The sequence below is a fragment of the Podarcis pityusensis genome (assembly GCF_964106645.2).
Source record: "Podarcis pityusensis genome assembly, chromosome: 5".
NCBI lineage: Eukaryota > Metazoa > Chordata > Lepidosauria > Squamata > Lacertidae > Podarcis > Podarcis pityusensis.
Window position 1 is genome coordinate 92,890,015 of NC_138032.1, and position 17,690 is coordinate 92,907,704.

Here is a 17,690-nt window from a genome sequence, read left to right on the forward strand (position 1 = left end):
AACACAGGATTATGGATCCTCAGCCTCAGCAAACTTTTTCAGCAGGGGACCGGTCCACTGTCCCTCAGACCTTGTGGGGGGCCCGGACTATATTTTTTGGGGAAATGAATGAATTCCTATGCCCCACAAATAACCCAGAGATGCATTTTAAATAAAAGCACACATTCTACTCATGTAAAAACATGGTGATTCCCAGACTGTCCGTAGGCTGGATTTAGAAGGTGATTGGGCTGCATCCTGCCCACGGGCCTTAGGTTGCCTACCCCTTTTCCAAAATTGCCTGTTCCTTTTTCAAAATATGTTTCTAGTCCAGCTGTCAACTTTCCCCGTTTTTGTGGGAAATTCCCTTATTTCAGCGCCGCTTCCCGCTGCTATCCTGGAATGTTAGATATCCTGTAGACTGTCCCCGGGACAGGTGAGGCTGCTGATCCCTTATTTTCAAATCCGAAAGTTGACAGCTATGCCTCATGAGCTGCAAGGTGCCTGGAAATGTACTAAGGGGAATTCCAGGTGACAGGGCATCCCAGTACCCGGACTCACAGAATAAAGAATGCATCTCATTAGACTTACCATCACATGGCTACGAGGCAAGGACTCCCTGCCTTTCCAAGACTAGTACAGTGGTACCTCAGGTTAAGAACTTAATTCGTTCCGGAGGCCCGTTCTTAACCTGAAACTGTTCTTAACCTGAGGTACCACTTTAGCTAATGGGGCCTCCCACTGCTGCTGCGCAATTTCTATTCTCATCCTGAAGCAAAGTTCTTAACCCGAAGTAATATTTCTGGGTTAGCGGAGTCTGTAACCTGAAGCGTATGTAACCTGAAGTGTATGTAACCCGAGGTACCACTGTACTATGGTAACGCAGCTCTTTCCTTAGGACCTAAAGTGTGCGGAAAGAGTTAATCACCACTTCTCAGGTTCAGGCTATAAGAAGAAATGTCAATTAAACATTAGAAATAACTTCCTAGCCATGTGAGTGGTTTGACAGTAGAACAGGCTGCCTCAGAAAGACTCTCCTCCATTGCAAGCTTTTAAACAGAGGCTGCATGGCCACCTATCAGTGGGTTTCTTACACTGGCGGGGAGCTAGACTATAGGACCTTTGAGGTCCCTTCCAGTCGTATGATTCTACACGTTGCTCTCAGGCTGTTTGGAGCTAGAATAGGGTCTACTTGTGCTAATTAGCGAAATAAATTACGTTGCACCAGTGCTTTTGCCTGATAATCTGTTACTTTTCCACTGGAGAACATTCACATATACAGGAAATCTCTGGTTTTGTTATACATTCCTTCTCCCTGTTCTTTCTTACAGGAAAGGGAACGGAGTGCTGTTGTTCACAGCTCAAAGCAAGATGGAGAAAAAATTAGAATTGGATCAGGCCAGCCCGATCCCTGCGGTAAGCAAAGCTTAGGTTGTAAGCCTCTTCTATTTTGAAATGAAAGTTGTCCTCTGTAGGAGCTTTCGTCAAACAGCTTAGGTAAACATCAGGAAAATCGCAAAGGTTCCTGTGAATCTGCTCACTGCATGCTTGACAGAACTCGACAAACATAGCATATAGGATTCAGCTGGATCTCTGGGAAGTAGACCAATGCATGTGAAAGTGAGGCCAGAATTTGCATCCTGTTGAAGAGCTGGTTGGTGTACTCTTCATATGTCTATGAGGCATCTGTTAAGTTGTGGGTGAACATATCAGACGTCACAGCGATTCTTCAAACAGCTCTTGTTTATTCACAGGCCAGAACAGAACTGAACTGAAGGGTTCAGTCAGCCTGCTTATACAGTGGTGCCCCGCAAGATGAATGCCTCGCAAGACGAAAAACTCGCTAGACGAAAGGGTTTTGCGTTTTTTGAGCTGCTTCGCAAGACTAATTTCCCTATGGGCTTGCTTCGCAAGACGAAAACGTCTTGCAAGTTTGTTTCCTTTTGCTTAACACCGTTAATACAGTTGCGACTTGACTTCGAGGAGCAACTCATACAACGCGGTGTGGTAGCCTTTTTTGAGGTTTTGGAAGACTTTGGTGATTTTTGAAGCTTTTCCAAAACTTTCCCGACACCGTGCTTCGCAAGACGAAAAATTCGCTAGACGAAAAAACTCGCGGAACGAATTAATTTCATCTTGCGAGGCACCACTGTATAGAGCTCCACTAGAACTCAACAGTAACCATTTTCTGTAACTATCCAATCACTGAACGTCACTTTTGATCCCTTATTTGCATATATGGACCTGAACTATCTACAGTATCCCCCTGAAACTTGAAGTTTTAAGTAAAACTTACCAGATGGACCTCACACCTGAGATGACAAACTATCTCATAAGGAAATAATAATAATAATAATAATAATAATAATAATAATAATAATAATAATAATTTATTTCTACCCCGCCCATCTGGCTGGGTTTCCCTAGCCACTCTGGGCGGCTTCCAACAGAACATTAAAAGCAGAATAAAACTTAAAACACTAAAAACTTCCCTAAACAGGGCTACCTTCAGATGTCTTCTAAATGGAAGATAAAGTCATTTCCCTTCCCAGGGAAATGGAGTTGTGGGCTGGACACGAGCCCGCCCTGTGCACGGGGGTGTGGCTAGCCCCCGCGTCATAGGGAGTCCTCTCCGCATCATGCCCCAGACCGACCAATCCGGGCGGCCAGGGGGCGTGCTCTATTTAGCAGCCCGTGGGTGGGAACTCGCCCCTTTTTTCCTGCTCGTGCAGTTTGGCTCGGGTGGCGGTTAGGCATTGGAGTATTAGATTGGAGGTGAGGGGAGGTCAAGGCCATCAGCTACCCCTCCTATTTCAAGGGTATTCCGTTATAGGAATCCGGGGGCGCAATCCTGTCTGAAGTCTAGGCGGGGGCTAGGGCCATGACATGACCCCTAGCAGTGACCCTGGGGGAGTTTCTAGTTGATGTGCATCAGCAGGGCTCCCCCTACTGGTGGTTAACTCTTCCAAGACTCCTGCAGGCGGGCAGGAGTCTGATATAGTCGGTTCCAGTGCCTAAGCCAATACCACTCACATTCTGTAACCAATATAGTTGCGACGTTTTTTAGCCTGTTAACCTAAAATACTGGTATTCCAACAAAGGGGGGGGGGTTCGGGGTCTTGCCACGCAACTGCAGCTTTTATCTAGCAGTGCAATACAGTGAGTTCAGTATGACTGACTGCCAGGTAAGTGTACTTAGATTGTGTTAATAAGATTTAGAATTGCAGCCTTAAGTTGTTTTCATGGGTGCCTGTCTCACCTGTAGTTGCCCCCCCACCATAAACCATAATGCATAGATTCCCATCTTTATTTATTTTTTTTTTTCAAACCCAACCTAAGTTCCTAGTGTTATGTACTGAAGTTCTCACCCTTGGCCAGCAGGGGGATACTGTAGATGGTTTTCACTCAGGTCCACATATGCAAATAAGGGATCGAAAGTGATGTTCAGTGATTGGATAGTTACAGAAAGTGTTACAGTTGCGTTGTAGTGGCGCTCTATATAAGCAGGCTGGCTGAACCCTTCAGTTCAGTTCCGTTCTGGCCTGTGAATAAACAAGAGCTGTTGAAGAATCGCTGTGTCGTCTGATATGTTCACCCACAACTTAACACGTAGTATGGGATGTGGGTGGCGCTGTGGTCTAAACCAGAGAGCCTAGGGCTTGCCTTTACCTAAGTTCCTAGTGTGGGATAACCTGCCATCTAGGTGCCTTGCAGCTGAGCTCCTGAGTCACTCGCTCCCTGGATCCCGAACCCCACCCCCCCAAACTCACAACAATACACATCTGGCCCCTGGGTCACTATCTGGAGAATAAAATCTCTCAAGATTGCAAAGTTTGACTCTTCCTGTTTTAGGGAAGGCTTTGGCAGTTACAATGTTCTGCAAACCTGTGGATACTTGCCTAGGAGTAAGTTTCATTGAACACAGAGAGTTTTATCTTTAAGTGACAGGCCCAGTAAAACTTAGATACGCCTCCTGTGTAGAAAGACTCCTAACCTATATTTTTCTAAATAGGGAAGACTCCTAAGGGAGACATATGCCACACAGGAAGCAAAACAAAGATAGATCAAGCATCAAGTGAAGCAGCTTATGCCCAATTACCTTTGGTAAGCAGTCAATTGATAATTATTTATAATGATCCATTGCATACATGAACAATTCATTTGCTAAACTGTATGTTGCACGTTTTCATAGCTACAAATAATGCAAATATCAAGGCAAGTTGAAGTACATGTGTGTGTGTGTGAGTGAATATTGATTTTTAATGATTGATTTCTCTGTGTTTTTATAGTGGTTCTAGTTTTTTATCCGTAAGCCTCCTTGGGTCCCATCGGGTGAAAATGTGTGGTATTAATAATCATAACAATATCTTCCCTTTCAAACGCATCACACCCAGTGAATGGATTAGTAGTGTGCTCAGTTGTATGAACAGAAAGGTGGGGGTGACGTGTGAGGGTGTGTGTATAAATAGATTGGGGGTTCAGGGGTCTGTATCACTGCCACCTATCTATTCATAGAACTAAGCCATGGGTAGGCACACTACGGCCCGGAGGCCGGATACGGCCCAATCGCCTTCTCAATCCGGCCCGCGGACGGTCCAGGAATCAGCGTGTTTTTACATGAGTAGAATGTGTCCTTTTATCTAAAATGCATCTCTGGGTTATTTGTGGGGCCTGCCTGGTGTTTTTACATGAGTAGAATGTGTGCTTTTATTTAAAATGCATCTCTGGGTTATTTGTGGGGCATAGGAATTCATTCATTCCCCCCCCCCCAAAAAATATAGTCCGGCTCCCCACAAGGTCTGAGGGACAGTGAACTTGCTGAAAGGTTTGCGGGCCCCTGAGTGGTCAAACAGCTAAGAATGATGGGGGGGGGGGGATGACTGGAGAAAGAGATAAGTATGATCTGCAGTTATGCTCCCTTCCCTCGGCCAATGAAGAGCTCTCTTCCTGTACTCCTGTATAGGTAGCTCCTGTTTTAGGACTGTCCGAATGATGTGTGATTGTGCACACGCCCCCATCATGCCAAAGGGGTGGGGTGGGGCGGGTTTACATGCCCTTCTGCTGACGTGAACAGGGGTCCAGAACAGGACCCGCCCCCGTTCCCCGCAAAACAAGGGTCACCTGTATTCATTTCCCTCCTTAGAGCTGAGCAGCAGGGGAAAACAGGCTCAGCCACATCTTCTCTCCCGCTCCCCACGATTCTGCCGCTTGGCAGGAGGGAAGACTACAATTAATAAGACGTGTGTGAGGCAGGGAAGATGACTACCAAACCCGTTCACCTGCCCTGTCTCCTTCCTTCCCTCCCTCTTTTTCGCTCACGTACTCTCTCTCCCACTGTTGAAATGGGCACATTTCCACAAGGCTTGTTTATGACTTGTTGTTGTTGTTTAGTTGTTTAGTCGTTTAGTCATGTCCGACTCTTCGTGACCCCATGGACCAGAGCACGCCAGCCACTCCTGTCTTCCACTGCCTTCCGCAGTTTGGTCAAACTCATGCTGGTTGCTTCGAGAACACTGTCCAACCATCTTGTCCTCTGTTGTCCCCTTCTCCTTGTGCCCTCCATCTTTCCCAACATCAGGGTCTTTTCCAGGGAGTCTTTTCTTCTCATGAGGTGGCCAAAGTATTGGAGCCTCAGCTTCATGATCTGTCCTTCCAGTGAGCACTCAGGGCTGATTTCCTTAAGAATGGAGAGGTTTGATCTTCTTGCAGTCTATGGGACTCTCAAGAGTCTCCTCCAGCACCATAATTCAAAAGCATTTACCGGGAAAAGTTCAAAGTTACCTTTTCAGGGTTTAGAATGTGCACCATGGGAAGTTGCTCATAATTTCTTGGCTTGCTGTTACAGACTCTACCTGATCCCAAAGCCGTGATCCAAAGACAACGGGAGGTACCTCATTTAATTCCCCAAGAAAACACATCCCTGACACACAAATTCAAGAAAGGAAACTTAGGGCTGACAAATCATAAAGACCGGCATCCGCAGGTGAGATACATAGGGTTTAATTTATTTTTAGCAGTTCACTCTGCAGTGAAGAGGGAACCTGGCTTGATTGGTCCTGCAGCAGAGCTGCTGGTGTTTTCCTCAGAAGCATGGGATTGCATCTTGAGGAAGTTGATCTCACTCCAGGGGTGGGTGGGAATGTGTGTATGAAGAGACCCTAATTCACTGTGTTTTAAGTCAGATTGCTTCTTCACAGATTTGCAGTTGCTTGTGTCTCAATATTTTTGGTATTGTCCACATGGCATCCTCCTCATTCGACTGGCAGCCCCCACTTTTCCCACAGTAAACTCGACCCAAGGAAATTTTGTTAAGCAAAGTTAATTCAACATAAAATTGGGTAGGTGGGTTCTGGTGGTGTTTGCTGTTTGTCACCATGCTCCCAACAGCTTTCAAGGTCAGCAGTCGGCTAGAGAAGATCGGGCTGCAATGGTAAAGGCAGCCCTTGCTTCAAAATAGTTAAGCCTCACTTCAATGGAATGTACTTAGGAATAAACAGCTGTAAGAATGGGAAAGAGGGAACTTCAGAAAACACCCAACTGGATTGCCTCCACCCAATTGGTTCTCTGCTCTCTCCTTTGTGAGTGAATCAGTGCCACTCATATCTTGACGCCTGGCTATTCTTTGCTCTCTGACACACACATGCACATTTTATTTTCAACTTGCTGTTTCAAAATGACCATTTTTTAAACTTTACTTTGTACATATTTTTTAGACTCTTTAGAGAGAAAAAAACAAGGAGACTTCCGGGGTGGCGCCACCGGCAATGGCGGACTCCCTCTGAACTGGAGGGACTAGCTCCGCGGGAAACGGGTCTTCTCCGCTACGGCGAAGCGGGGACCCTTTCAAAAATCACAGGCGGATGAAGCCTGTGACCATGAGACTCGGCGGGCACCTTTAGCGCCCCCCCAACTCCCTAAGGAACCCACTAACAGGCTCCGAAGTGAAGAGGGGGAAGTGGCGCGGTGCTGTGAGTCAACTGCTATTTCCGTGGAGCGAAGCCGCATAGCCGTTGCCGGAGAGCGCTGCCTTTTTCCTGGGACAATTTGGACTTTAAAATAAGCACCCATGAGTACTTAGACTTTGAACAATTGGACATCAAATAAGGACTAGCGAGCAGAAAAGAATTGGATCTTAAAAACCTATTTTAATTTGGTACGGAACGGGAAGGTCTAAACAGGAAGTCAGCCTTCCGTTCTTTTGTAAACAGAATAAAGCAAAGACAACGTAAACTAGAGCTAAGAAAATCGCCTTTAAAGGATTGGATTTCATCATTTAAAATTGTGGAACCCCCCTTCGACAGCAGGAGAAGGGGGGGGATCTTTTTTGGAGTGTTTAAAGTGAGTTTAAGGTAAAGTAACTTTCCTCCGTCCTGATCCTGGAGCGGGGTGTCAGGACTGACGTTTGAAGTTCATTGACCAGAGACAAGTGTTTTTGACAGATAGCTAAAAGAAGAGAAACATAGTGATTCCACTGTTCCCCGTCGCATTTTAAAGGAATAAATATTGACAAAGTATCTCAAAAAGGGAAACTTTGTTGCAAGAACAAATAGAAGTTTTCCCCCTAGAGGGAGACTGTGAAACTGTAACCAATTCCAGGGAGCTGGCAGCTGTTACAGATTACAATCGTGGGAACAGGCATCTGACCTTGCAGGACAATGTATTCAGAAGCTTTGTTGTGTGCGTTCTATAAAACAAATGCCCTACTGGAACAGTTACATGAGAAGGTGAGTTGGATGGCGACTTCGACTAGAAATTTTGAACAGGCAGTGGGAAATTTTGAACAGACAGTGGGAAAATATGTGGAGCCCACTCAGGAATTAAATCAGGAGTGTGTCTTGACAGAACAGGCCCAACAGGAATATGAGTTTTCGGATTTGACAAATGAACTTGGAAAAAGCCAGATTTGGAAAGAAAAAGTTTGGTTTGGCTTGGAAATGGGGGGCTGGATTGACCCCCCTATGCTGGGATGTTTGGACTTTTCAAATATGGCAATGGGCCGTGAGATGTTTGGGATTGTGGGGGCTCTTAATTTTGGAGGGTCTTTGAAACATGCTTTTAAATACCATATGGAATTTAGTGTTGAATATGGAAAAGGGGCTGATCTGTCGAGAAGGGCTAAAAACATTGTCAAGCTGGAGTTACCATGAGCAGGAGACAAGGGAAAATACAGTTACAAATATGAAGAAGAGCTGCGGAAGGGACATGGAAGAGACTTGAGGGCCTCGGATATAAGGTCACCAGGTTAATGGGCTAGATCGACGGGACAATAAGGACTGACAAAACCCGGAACCAGGAGGAAGGGACGTTGGATGAAGATTGGATCTGTTTGTATCTCTTTTCTCTACCATTAGAACTGTTTTATAAAATTGATGAACGTCAGAAAAATGTTGGAATTAAATTACTTGGCTTTAGCAAAGATGTTTAAAGAATTATGAAAGGATATTATGGTTATGAGAAGTTGGTAAGGATAAGATTTAAGTTTTAAGCTTTAAGCTTTATTTTATTATAGAAAGATAAGATTAAAACAGTTTAGGGTAATGTAATGACAGAATATTATGAAATATGGAAAGGATTTGCTGGGATAATTAATAACTAGGATACAAAGAAAGGGAGGAGGAGGAGGTCTAAGAAATAAGGCAATGACAGTTGAGGATTTGAAAATAATGAATTTGTTTTTAAATGTTTTTAATTGTTTGTGATGTATTTTTGTATTTTTCTTTTTTTTCTGTCACTTTTTCTTACTTTTGAATTTGTATTCATATGGTTGGAAGGGGTTTGTTTGTTTTTCTTTTTCTACTTTGCTAACTATTTTTATTTTGTACTTTCTTTTGCTTCTATTTTATTTTGTAACACTTTGAAAATTTCAATAAATATCTTATAAAAAAAAATAGAGAGAAAAAACAAGGAGCATATGCACAGATAAATAAATATCTGGGCATGCCAACAAGGGGCCTCAAGCTTCCAGAGCCAGTGTGGTGTAGTGGTTAAGAGCGATGGACTTGTAATCTGGCGAACTGGGTTCGATTCCCCGCTCCTCCACATGCAGCTGCTGGGTGACCTTGGGCCAGTCACACTTCTCTGAAGTCTCTCAGCCTCACTCACCTCACAGAGTGTTTGTTGTGGGGGAGGAAGGGAAAGGAGAATGTTAGCCGCTTTGAGACTCCTTCGGGTAGTGATAAAGAGGGATATCAAATCCAAACTCTTCTTCCAGAATTCATTGAGGATGGGGAAGCACTAATTGAGGGAAAGAAAAAACATACAGCACAAAAGCTTCACATTAAGTACCATCCACTAGTGTGGATCGGAAACAATTAGATGAATTTTGGAGGCATAAAATGGAAAGTCCTTATGTGGGAACCATGGCTGACAAAAGTGCAGAAACAGCAACCCATGTTCATATTCACATCCAACTTGTGGACGTGTCCTTGACTATGCAGCCATAATAAACGTTAACCTTTCCTTGAGTGCAAAAGTGCTCCATACCTGAACCAACCTTCCCCTTTGGGTTCCCACAACATCTCTGCCATTATGAAGAACATGGCTAGAACTGTAATTAGTCTTAGACAGTAGAGATGGAAGCAGAATTCACTTTCAGTTTATATAGCGGAATTGGGATTTGTTTTATTTTCTGTCTCTTGAAAATCAAAGCATTTGCACAAATTCTATATTCCAGTCTAGACTGCATGATTAAAGGGGCATGGTGCCCCAACGCAGTGGAGTTCCATTATGCTCTGACTGACATAGAATTTCTGCCTGCTTCCACAGAACAGTCATCTCAACATATCCTCAAACCACTTTTCTTATTCCTTTTCTATGAGCCATTTTCAAAAGCTGGATGTAGAAGTTTGATTTCAGAGGTAGCTTTCCCTTCCATTGTAGGAGGCCAACTAGCCTGGGAGAAAGGCCATTTGCTTGGGATCAGGAGAACAATCTTATGAAATAAAACGGGATGTGGAAGGGCTTTTTCCCTTAATCCCCAAAGGACTTCATGCCTTCTTTGCCAGATACAAGCTCCAAAAGGGCTCACGTCCAACATCTACCTCCAGCCACCCCATGCCGCAGTTGACCCTCCCAACCGAGACCAGCAGAGTGACTAAAAGAACGTGAGGGCTGGAAGCTGCCAATGGACAAGTGCTTCCCTCATATCAGCTCAAACAAATACTACACCTGAAGACAAAATGAAGGGAATATGAGTTAAATCCCCTAACAGAAGGCTGTTCTAGGAGTGGAAGCAGGAGTTGCCCAAAAACCGCTCACCCTGTAGGCACAGAACAGGCGGTCAGAACTTAGCAATCTTGTGGTGAAATGCTTCTGGGAGATGATATATAATGAGATGAAAACAATGTTGAAATATACATTCATAAAGAAACCAGAAGCATTTTTACTGGGCATTGTGGGGAGTGATATAAATAGAAAGGAACGTAAGCACTTTTTATATGCAACAACACCAGCAAGAATATTACTGGCCCAAAAATGGAAGCAAGAAGAATTACCGATGATTGAAGAATGGAGGATGAAGTTAATGGACTATGCAGAACTAGATAAACTAACAGGAAGGATTTGAAACCAGCGGGACCAGAAATTCACAGAAGACTGGAGTAAATTTACGGACTATTTGAAAAGTATTTGTGAAGATGAGACGACTTTTGTAGATTTGCAAGAAGTTTTGTGAGGAGTATTATTGGAAGTATTGCAAAAATGGAGAAGGGGAAGGATGATCTGTTAAGAGATGTAAAGGCAATATAAAGTTAAGAAATGCATAAGAAGTGGTTAAAACGGTGGATCATCAGAGGTGCTGATGGAAGTCTAACAAGATTGTATAAGTGATAAGTTTTGTGGTACATTTTATAATTTATATGTTAAAATCAATAAAAATTAAAAAAAAGAGAACTCAGCAATCTTGTAGCCTTTCTAAATCAGGTTCCAAAAACAGACACCATCATGGGACAACCAGCAGTAAACCAAAGAAATTCCAGGCCTCTGTAACATGCTGTGAGCACAGAGCTTGCATCGTCCAACTGAACTGTCCCGTGTACCTTTTAACTTGCCCAGAAAACAGAGGAACCCTGAAAACCCACAAAATCCTCCTCATAAGGCAGGGATCCTGATGAACATGCTCAGAAAAAAAGGGAAAATCTGGGGAAGATCCAATACCTTTGTAACTTTTTCTCAGTTCCAGCTGTGCTTGAATCCCAGAAAGGAAGAGGAGCGTTCAGGGGAGTAGGAGGTCATGGAAGAACTACTCTGGGGCAGACCTTCCCAGGCTTCTTGCTGGGTAGTGGAAAATTTCTGGCTGGATTAATCTGGCTGGCAAAGTAAGAAGCTACACAGTCAGCATCCAGCTGGCAAAGACAGCATCTACTTTATTCAGCAGCACCTCCTTCCACAACACCTCGGTTTCTGATATGCTTCCACAAGCTGCTATGCAAAGGATGGCATAAACTTTCAAAAAGCTACTCACGTCTTCTGCAGTAAGTTCCACCATCTACCTAAGGACATATCTTCCAGCTGTTCCCAAAGTCAACACACCAGTGGTGACTGTCACATCGAAGGTGTTTCTTAATGATACGCTGCCTAGGAACTGGTCAACATTACCGCAGTGTAGAAGCTGTTTTTTGCAGAGTGGACACCATTGCCCTTCGGAAAGCTATCACAGCAGCCGCAATCAAACTGGGAGCAACCACACTTTCTTGTTGCAGAAGTTCACAAATCACTTTATTTAAGCATAGCAGCACAAGCAACTACAGTGGTACCTCGGGTTAAGTACTTAATTCGTTCTGGAGGTCCGTATTTAACCTGAAACTGTTCTTAACCTGAAGACCACTTTTGCTAATGGGGCCTCCTGCTGCCGCCGTGCCGCCGGAGCACGATTTCTGTTCTCATCCTGAAGCAAAGTTCTTAACCTGAGGCACTATTTCTGGGTTAGCGGAGTCTGTAACCTGAAACGTATGTAACCTGAAGCCTATGTAACCTGAAGCGTATGTAACCTGAGGTACCACTGTAATAGAAAATACCTGCAGAGCAGAAGAACACATTCAGCAAATTATACCTCTCCTTTGTAAATTATGTGTCATTCCTGAGACAGACGGATGGTCACTTCTTGCTATCCCAGGACCCACTTACAATCTCTGTCTTAAAGCTCCCTTGGTTTCACACCAGATCTCTTCAGTACTTCCCCCTAGACTTTCAAGACCAGACTGCCCTGTTAATCCCTTTTCTGTGTAGGTGCCTTTTCGTAAAGCGCATGTTAAATGTTTTTAAAATGTGTGGTTAAAATATGAAGCCTAAATAATAAGATGAAACCAGGCAGAGGGCCTTCTCAGTAGTGGGGCCCACCCTGTGGAAATGCCCTCCCATCAGACGTCAAGGAAATGTCAATGTAAGTTTTTAACGTTTGCTGTTTTATTGTGTTTTTAATATTTGGAGTGGCTGGGGAGACCCTGTCAGATGGGCAGCATATAAATAATAAAATTATTGTTATTAATCTAAATTGTCTCTGCAAATTGATATTCCACATAGGACCTCAAAACTTCAAACTTTACATTAGAAATTTTGGGATGGCTGCTTTTGTCTGAGGTGTAAATTTCTATTTTTAATTGCATGATGCTGTGTGGTGAATACTCAGGCTTGTCTGACAAATCTGAATTTTTGCCACAGTTCCCGAAGTCTCCTACTTCCCCAGGTCCTTCCTAAGCAATCTGAGACTTTGTCGCCTTGTCTGTCTTCTTCATATCTCTTCTGGTCCTGGGAGACTGTGTGTGTGTGTGTGTGTGTGTGTGTAGCTGTTCACAGCAGGAGGGGGAGACAACCTGGCTTCCTCACCAGCCTGCAATATCTCTGCCTTTTAGCCCCCCTCTACTTTTTTTGTTGGGAAAGATGGAGGGCACAAGGAGAAGGGGACGACAGAGAATGAGATGGTTGGATGGTGTTCTTGAAGCTACCAGCATGAGTTTGATCAAACTGCGGGAGGCAGTGGAGGACAGAAGTGCCTGGCGTGCTCTGGTCCATGGGGTCACGAAGAGTCGGACACGACTAAACGACTAAACAACAACAACAACTTTTGCCTCTGATTCTGGACTGCTCTCTGTGACGTTGGAAAATGTTAATCACTTCTCCTACCTGGGCAGTTATCTTTCCACAAGGGCCGACACTGATGTTGAAAGCCAGCAATTCCTGAGCTCTGAAAGTTCTCCCGGTTCAAGTGCAGAGTGTTTGAGGACTGGGACATTCTCAGGGAAACCAAAATGCTTGTTTACAAAGCTATTGTACTACCAACCTTACGGTATGTTTGTGAAACATGGACCACTTATAAACGTCATCTTCAACTCAAAAGTTTCCATCAACGGTGTCTCAAAAAAATTTTTCACATCACTTGGGAAGATAGGCGAACTAATGCCAGTGTACTGGAAGAAGCAAAGATCACCAGTGTCGAAGCAATGATTCTTCAACATCAACTTCGTTGGACTGGTCATGTTGTGCGGATGCCTGATTATTGTCTTCCAAAGCAACTACTCTATTCCGAACTTAAAAATGGAAAGCGTAATGCTGGTGGTCATCACAAGAGGTTTAAAGACTGTCTCAAGGTAAATCTTAAAAAATGTAGGATAAACACCAACAATTGGGAAACCCTGGCCTGCGAGCGCTCATATTGGAGAACAGCCTTTACCAAAGGTGTCATGGGCTTTGAAGACACTCAAACTCAGGATGCAAGGGAGAAACATTCTAAGAGGAAGGTATGCTTGGCAAATCCACACCGTGATCAACTCCTGCCCGGAAACCAATGTCCCCACTGTGGAACATGTGGATCCAGAATTGGCCTTCACAGTCACTTACGGACTCATTGTTAAAACCGTGTTTATGGAAGACAATCTTACAGTGGTACCTCTAGATACGAACGGGATCCATTCCGGAGCCCTGTTCGCATCCAGAGGTAAACGTAACTAGCGATGGCACGTCTGCGCACGCGCGTGTCACTTTTTGCTGCTTCTGCGCATGCGCGTGACGTCATTTTGAGCGTCTGCGAATGCGCAAGCGGCGAAACCTGGAAGTAACGCGCTCCGTTACTTCTGGGTTGCCGAGGAGCGCAACTCGAATGCGCGCAACTCGAAGCGTATTTAACCCGAGGTATGACTGTACTTGGCTGTGAGTGATCATCAAAGAAGAAGAAGACTCTCCCAGCTCACTAAACCCTGTTATCTCTTCAGCTTCTGCAACCACCTCCTCCCTCTTCTCCTTCTGATTTTCCATCACCATCCCACCACCAACCCCCTGACTCTGAACCTTCTTCCATTGGGGGTTCCCCAGCCAGTTCCTTCTACCACTCTGCATCCAGCCAGTTCGTGACGGTGCCCCTGCAAAACAGTTCAACTTTAAAATAACTGAATAAATAGCTGTAGAAATTTATTGAAATATTCAGGATGTTGGGCTATTTGTGACAAAATTGAAACCAAACTTGTTTTTATGTTCTGATAATGTTTCTCTTCATCTTTGTCTCACGTGGGATGATCCTTGCCCTTTGACACTTTCTAAATTTTCTTTTGTCTTTTGCTTTCTCATCCTCAATTTTCCCCAGTTCTGCAGCAGTATAATTGGCATATGTGAATTTTTTTATGTTCCTGAAGTCATAGACATTTTTAAAATAGCAAAATGAGAAAGTTACATAGAAACTTTCAATGAGGTCTGCTTTATATATATATATATAAATCAAGCCGCAAAAGTTATAAAAAGGCACATATATGTTTCTGTTCTAATCCTATAATTTTTCTGTAGAGGCCGAATCGCCTGTGGTGCTTGTTATTTGTGAAAGAGAATAATATTTATTTTAATAACAAGAGAAGAAATTATACATATTGGTTCTCAGGAAACATTTTTGTAGAAATGAATGTCACTGACATCTTACTGATGGCTGTCGCAAATAAAGATTCATTCATTATTCTCACTGACAAACGTGCTCCTGTTAACATCTCCAGGATTTCCTTGACACACCTGCATACAGAATATGCGAATATTCACAATTTCCTTCATGTTTACTGAGCTCATGTTGTGAGAGAAACATTAAAATATCAATCTACTAAAGATTGATGTTTTGTTTTGGGTTTTTTAAAATAGAACACTTGACTAATATTATTCATAGATTCCATCTTGCTGTGACATTTTTGGATTAGAAAAAGAGTGGTGTTGGATTTCACTTTTCAGAGTGAACATTTTAATGGAGACAGGCCTAAATCATGGAGCTCTGTCATTATGGGGTGTGAAAGACGTGCCCCAAACTTTTGTGATCTCAGTGTCTTCAACGTCTGTTGTTTACCAATGAGGAGGAACCGCAGAGTGCAGCCGAAGGTAACCCTTATTGAAAGTTTGTTTTGCTTCTTTCCTGCAAACTGTGTGTGTCTATGTTGGTTCATAATACGGCTGTTGCAGTGTGATATGGGCATTCTGCCATACAGTATGGGAACAGAAGTATATTTTAACTTGTATATTCTGTGTTAAGTAGAAGCTGCTATGATTTAGCTAAATTACTATTACTTTTTCAATTTTTAATTTTCAAAATTTTCACAAAAGAAAAACAAAAAAACATAAAAAAGGGAAAGATAAGTCAATCTTACAGCATTCTTAGACTAAGATGAATGTTACAATATACATAGTAAAATTGTTTAGAAATCTAAGATATTATAAATATATACTTATAATAACATTGAAAAGAAAAACAACCGGAAAAGTGTTAAAACTAAAAATTCCTATCGATCAATAAGCAATATTCAACCAATTCAAACCAATACTAGGGTATTTTGTACACAAAATCCTTCATGTTGGATTGAATCCCTTATCAATTTATTGTTTTGTTGACTTCCGCCTAACTCTTTGCGGTTTCAATTCAACTTACTCCTATTTTTAATCTGTATTTAATTGTTTGTCCTCACCTTGGGGTGAAAAAGTAATATTTTTCTATCTGTGAAATTTATTCTAGACACAGCCAAGTGTTATTATTGGAACCGTGTTTTGTCAAATAGTTACTAAAACATTCCCATTATTTTTCAACCTTATCTACCGATTTGTTTCTTATTAACTCCGTCATTTTAGCAAGTTCCAAGTACTCACATAATTGTAATTGCCATTCCTCTCTTGTTGGTGTTGATTCGTTCTTCCAATATTTCGCTATTACGATTCTGGCTGCTGTAACTGCATAAAGAAACAGTCTTTTGGTTTCGTTTAGAATGTTTATTGTTAAAATGCCGAATAAAAACATTTCTGGGTTTTTGTTTTTTTCTGAAATGTATGTTTTAGCATTTTTTAAAACTCTTCATAAATCATGTCCTAAATTACTATTACTATGCTTTCTGAAGAAAAGAAAAAGGTGCATTCTTTTTTTAAAAAAGAGGGAGGAAATGCTTGATGAGTTTATTAAAGCAGGACAAGTGATCCAAGTAAACATATAGGTCTATTTATCCTGAAGTCTAAAAGGCAACTTTCATCTGTCTCCAGGCAATGATAATATAGCACACTTTCAAACAGCTTTACATTACAACCGGTTGGTTTTACTTGTTCTGCGTTTGTGTCTTTTAATGGACTGAACAGAGTGAAAGATTATGACTTATGGGGGTGGCGAGTGTGTGTATGTGAATTTAGCAGTGCTTAGTTTATTTTTGGGTTGCTATTTTGGTAAAATCTGTTAATATTGTTTTATTGATTCTAAATGCCGTATTAATTTGTTCATCCTATAATATGACTTTTGTTGCATTTGTGCTGTTTAGCTATTTTTTTTTTTAGTTGTTTCGTTAATGGTATTTTGTAGATTGCAATTGTTTCACTGATGATTTGTTAATTGCCTGGTGAGATTTATGCCGTGTTTGTGATGTTCTGTTCTGTTATTGCTATGTATGGTTTGTAAACCGCTTTGCGATTCATTTGAAAGAAAAGCAATATGGCAATATAATAAAGCAAAGCCAAGCAAACTTGCCAACTCTGAAATAAACTGAGTGGGAGACTTTGTTTAATTTTTTAAAAAAATTATTTGGTTTTTCAGTTTAAAATTTTGCAGTCAATTATCAACAACCAAAATAAAAACAAGATTCCAAAGAATTTCCTGAACTTCCCTCCTCCCCTTTGTGGGTCCTTTTGTTAACCATTTCCTCCTGCATCTTTTATAATAATCCAAATCTTTTACATCTCCATATATTTAAAATTCAACATTAAACTACAAGTATTATTCCAATCCTACTAACAATTTTAACTGTTTGCAATGGTTTTTAAGATAAATTATAAATTCCCCCCATTCCTTATTAAAATTTTGGTATTCCTGGTTTCTGATTCTTCTGGTCATTTTTGCCATTTTGGCATAATCCATCAACTTAATCTGCCATTCTTCTCTGGTCGGGACTTGGTCTTTTTTCCATCTCTGGGCCATTAACATCTGAGAAACTGTGGGACTTTGTTTAAAAAATTAGCCTCTGTTCCTTGTCATTTCCCCTTTCCTGAAAAAATCTATTTTTTCCCCATGTCCTGAATATATTACAAATAGGATTCCACATATATGGAGTTCAGGTTGCTGCTGGAAATTACTTCCTGGTGAACACTCAGTCTATTTTCCTAACTTCTGTGGGAAGGGTCTGGATTCTATTGCAGGGGTTGGCAAGGTTTACCTCGCCTGGGCCGCTTCACTCCAGCGGAGATCCCTCCTTGGGCCGGATCACACGCACGTGCGAGTGTGCGTG

At 42.3% G+C, this 17,690-nt stretch overlaps 1 protein-coding gene across 3 annotated transcripts in view; it reads left to right on the forward strand.

Annotated features, from left to right (window-relative positions):
* DYRK4 (dual specificity tyrosine phosphorylation regulated kinase 4) overlaps positions 1 to 17,690 on the forward strand; it is a 56,801-nt gene that overhangs the window by 4,708 nt on the left and 34,403 nt on the right. For 2 of the 3 annotated variants that reach the window (XM_081005465.1, XM_081005464.1), the window contains exons 3-6: positions 1,311 to 1,395; positions 3,992 to 4,083; positions 5,825 to 5,962; positions 15,175 to 15,318. In XM_081005465.1, coding sequence (XP_080861591.1) covers positions 1,311 to 1,395; positions 3,992 to 4,083; positions 5,825 to 5,962; positions 15,175 to 15,318 — 459 coding nt within the window. The remainder of the gene's footprint in view (positions 1 to 1,310; positions 1,396 to 3,991; positions 4,084 to 5,824; positions 5,963 to 15,174; positions 15,319 to 17,690) is intronic. The other variant, XM_081005466.1, reaches the window with a different exon arrangement.